The sequence below is a fragment of the Arachis ipaensis genome, chromosome B07, assembly GCF_000816755.2.
Source record: "Arachis ipaensis cultivar K30076 chromosome B07, Araip1.1, whole genome shotgun sequence".
NCBI classification, from domain to species: domain Eukaryota; kingdom Viridiplantae; phylum Streptophyta; class Magnoliopsida; order Fabales; family Fabaceae; genus Arachis; species Arachis ipaensis.
In genome coordinates this window covers 31,643,969-31,647,734 of record NC_029791.2, presented here as the reverse complement: position 1 = coordinate 31,647,734, position 3,766 = coordinate 31,643,969, and the positions used below count along the sequence as shown (strand labels likewise).

Here is a 3,766-nt window from a genome sequence, read left to right as displayed (position 1 = left end):
TGGAGAGAGACCAGAAACCCCCCAGAGGTATAACATATAACACACAAACAGAGATAAGGGATTAGGAATCCCCCTAAAAGCACCACAAAATAAAACACTCAGAATTTGATTGATGCTAACAATAATACTACAATCTATTTCCTAATCTTAATACTAATCAACTAACAAAATAAATTAAGAAATAAGAAAAAGAAGTAAATAAGAAAATCAATCCCAAGAGATCATTAAAGAATATTCTTTGATACTCTCAAATACTCACTTTGGGCATCCCATACTATTTAAGATCCCTACCAAAAGATTCATTAAAAACAGGGGGAGGAGCGGGGAGCCTGTACCGTATAATTTCATCATGCCACTGGGGCAAAATAGGAGCTGGGCAGACAATAAGAGTGGCACCCGATGCAATGGGAGATTCAGTCACTTGTATTAGTTCAGAGCACATCTGACATACATATTCACCATCCCTTACAGCTATTGTGGTTTTATATGTCTTGCCTTCACATCCATGTCTTGATTTCAGTGATTTTCCTCTAGCTGAATAACCAACACAATCAGCATGCTGCCAAGCATCACAAATATCACATTGAACCCATAGTCCTTCATATTTCAGACTTTCACTCACAGATCCACATATACACTCCACACGCTCCCTTTTGAGTCTTTTTAAAGTGACATTTTGGTCTTCATTAACTTGAGGCACTGGTTCAACTAGTATATCACTTTCAGATGCTGATCTCCGGTGAGCAAAGATGCAAGCAAGTAATTCAACAGTTTTTCCCAAGCCCATCTCATCTGTTGCATTACAAAATTGAGTCAAAGTGGAGAACTATCACTTAACTGCTTGGTCATGCATCCACTCTCTAAAAGCCTTAGACAGAGGCCAAAGAATCATTCATAAAAATAAAGAAGCATGGACAGAATTTCATCAGCGTAGGACTCATTTGACCTATCATACAAGCCTACCATAACCATACTTTGGGACCTATTAACTCCATATGGTTATATGAAAAACTAATTATATATGCAACATAGCTTGGGACCTACCAGCAAGAATGCCTCCAAATACATAAGGCGAAGATGTCTCCGGGCACAAAGAAATATTCCCACTGAAGCCATTGTAACTCAAATAAGCATAAGGAAGAAAGAATAAAATCATAACAGGGTTGGAAAAGGGGGGAAGACACCCATAGTGAGACTACCAGGAAATAGTATGCAATAAATATGATTATATTAAGAAAAAAGGGTCAATAAACCTTGCCTGAATGGATTGAAAAACATTTTAGTACTTGTATCCAGAAAATCCAAATGCATGCATAATGGAGAATGAAACTGAATTCTTTCTCTTTCACGCTGACTTTCTTCCATTCGTTTCTCCCGTTCAATCATCCAGAAAGCTGCACGTCGTTGATAAGGCCTCAGTTCAGGAAGTAACTCAGGTATGTCATCTTCAAGCATTGGCTCAGATCTTATACACATACATACAATATACAAATAATAAGCTCAAATTAAAAGTCAGGCATAGAAATTGCCTATAAATTGATTGTCATATCAAGTCAAGTGCTATTGGATCATTGTAATCGGCATTGCTATGAGAACCAGATCAAAGAAAATGCTTAACTTACTTTGAAGGCTTAATGGCTTCATAAAAACCAGCAGGATCAAATCTTGTGTGTTTTCTGGTGCTGGATGTGTTATTTCCGGTCTCTGCCTGTGGATCAACTTCCATTTTCATACAGCTACCAAATCCATACCTAACTTCTGAAGTTACTATTTCTGGACGTAGCCAAGACGTGACATTCATCATACTCCTTTTCCATAGTTGTCTAGACACATCAAGAAGTGACTCACAAGCATCAAAGGCACACTTTAGTATTTCAACTCTTACCCTGAGAGAAGAAATATCTTCTGAAATCCTAATCCCAAGAACTGGCCTCAATGTGAAAAATTTCAAACTTGCCAAGTGAACAAGGGCAGAAACACCTTCATCAGGTCCATCAAAAATCCCAGACAACAGCACGGTACATTGTTCCAAATTGTCTATTGCATCCCTTTTCACAAACTCTAGATGAATATCAGTATAGGGTAACACAGGCCAATGACCTAACTTGATTCGACTAAGAACATTATTGACATTAGACACTCGAAATCTCAACAAGTACCGTGGATCCTGGTAAAAATCCTCACACAGTTCAAAACCAGAAAACCCTTCTCTCAAATTTAAATCCCTCAAGACAACCTCAGAAACATCAAGGTGCTCACCTGACAACCAACCAGACCGATCAACTTCAACAAAATAGGGTATATCAACTTCAACAAAATCATCATTTCCTCCTTTACTTGTCCCTTCAACATTCTGCTTATCCAATTCTGCTTCAGCAGTAGAATTTGTTTCAACTATTAACCCCCCTGATCGATGAGGTTTACTTTTTTTCCTCCCCATCACTTGCGAATTGTTACCACTAGCAAATGAACAAATAAGATAAACAAGTTAATACACTAAACTACATATACTAGACATTAAGACTCCTTAAAAATTAACAAAACTGATACAGAAGCTCAACATAATTCAAAGACGCAGCATTTAAGTTCAATTCTCAAACAGCACAAGCACCAAACCAAATGAAACACCATAAAACCACATAACACTACAATTTAAGACAAAACTAACACTAATAAGTAATGAATAACATGAACTAAAAAAAGGTAAAGACTTAATGAATAAACGTTCAAATGGTTTACGAATTCAACATGAAAATTAACAAAATTGAACCAAAAAGTAGGACAAAAAAGACATAGAATGGAAACAAACAAAATTAAAGAAATTGGAGAATGAACAAAATAAAAACCTCCAAACATTTTCTCAGTTTCGTTAAGGAATAAAAACAGGTATGAATGTGGCACCTGAATTCGTGAATTTGAATTGGAACCTGAATGAATTCGAGAAGAAGAGGGAGTGTGAAGCTGGGGAGTGAGTTGTACGCGCGACTTTTGCGACTGCCCGAAACGGGGTTTGGGATCTTCGTAGTAGATGAGAATAGATAGGGCGGAGCAATGCACTTAACAAGTCTCTAAGAAGCTGTTTACGGCACGAGGAGTTAAGGTTAAAGATCGATGGCTACTACACCCGTACGATAATTCCACCAAGTGATTTCTTCGTCGAAGGGAACAAATCCAACGGTCCTCATCGGTTCTACGTTTCTAAGTTGGCAGGGATTAATCCATCGCCGAATTTTATTTAACAGTCTGTTGCTTGTGGATAGCTCACAAAGTGAGATTTCAAATATTTATTTAAATGGGTTAGTAAATAAATTATTAAATCAATTCAAATTGATTATTCTATATTTTTAAGTTGTTTAGTATTTTCTTTATTTTTTTATAAGTATATTGTAAATTTTATTATTTTAATTTAATAATGATTAATTTTTTTATTCACTTTATCTGCTATCTTAATTTAGGAAAAAAAATCTTGATCCAAGAAAAAAAATAAGGTAACAAGAGAAAAATATGACAACTATAATTATTATATAAGGCTAATCTATCAGTACAAGCATTAACTTCTTTAAATTCATGATGGAAGTCCAAATAATAAATTTGTTGTAACAGTTTCTAATCATCGAGACCAAGAGTTAGAGCAATGATGCATCCTCAAGACCTCAACTCTTGGTGTGAGAGAGTAGGCACAGAGGCCACAGGCCAGTCCTAGTCATAACAAATTTTGTCTAACAATTTATGGTGAACCGAAGCTAATCTTGGTGTTAAGACCTTG

The 3,766-nt window shown here is 36.2% G+C and overlaps 1 protein-coding gene across 5 annotated transcripts in view; it reads right to left on the bottom strand.

Moving 5' to 3' along the window:
- LOC107608870 (E3 ubiquitin-protein ligase SHPRH) overlaps positions 1 to 3,189 on the bottom strand; it is a 14,429-nt gene extending 11,240 nt beyond the window's left edge. Inside the window, exons 1-5 of one of the 5 annotated variants that reach the window (XM_016310632.2) lie at positions 2,902 to 3,189; positions 1,623 to 2,459; positions 1,259 to 1,465; positions 1,045 to 1,106; positions 336 to 792 (exon numbers count right to left, since the gene is read on the bottom strand). In XM_016310632.2, the coding sequence (XP_016166118.1) occupies positions 336 to 792; positions 1,045 to 1,106; positions 1,259 to 1,465; positions 1,623 to 2,440 (1,544 nt within the window). In that variant the 5' untranslated portion in view covers positions 2,441 to 2,459; positions 2,902 to 3,189. Of the gene's footprint in view, positions 1 to 335; positions 793 to 1,044; positions 1,107 to 1,258; positions 1,466 to 1,622; positions 2,460 to 2,846; positions 2,868 to 2,901 lie in introns of those variants that run through there. The other 4 variants (XM_016310631.2, XM_016310630.2, XM_021107598.1 and 1 more) reach the window with 4 other exon arrangements.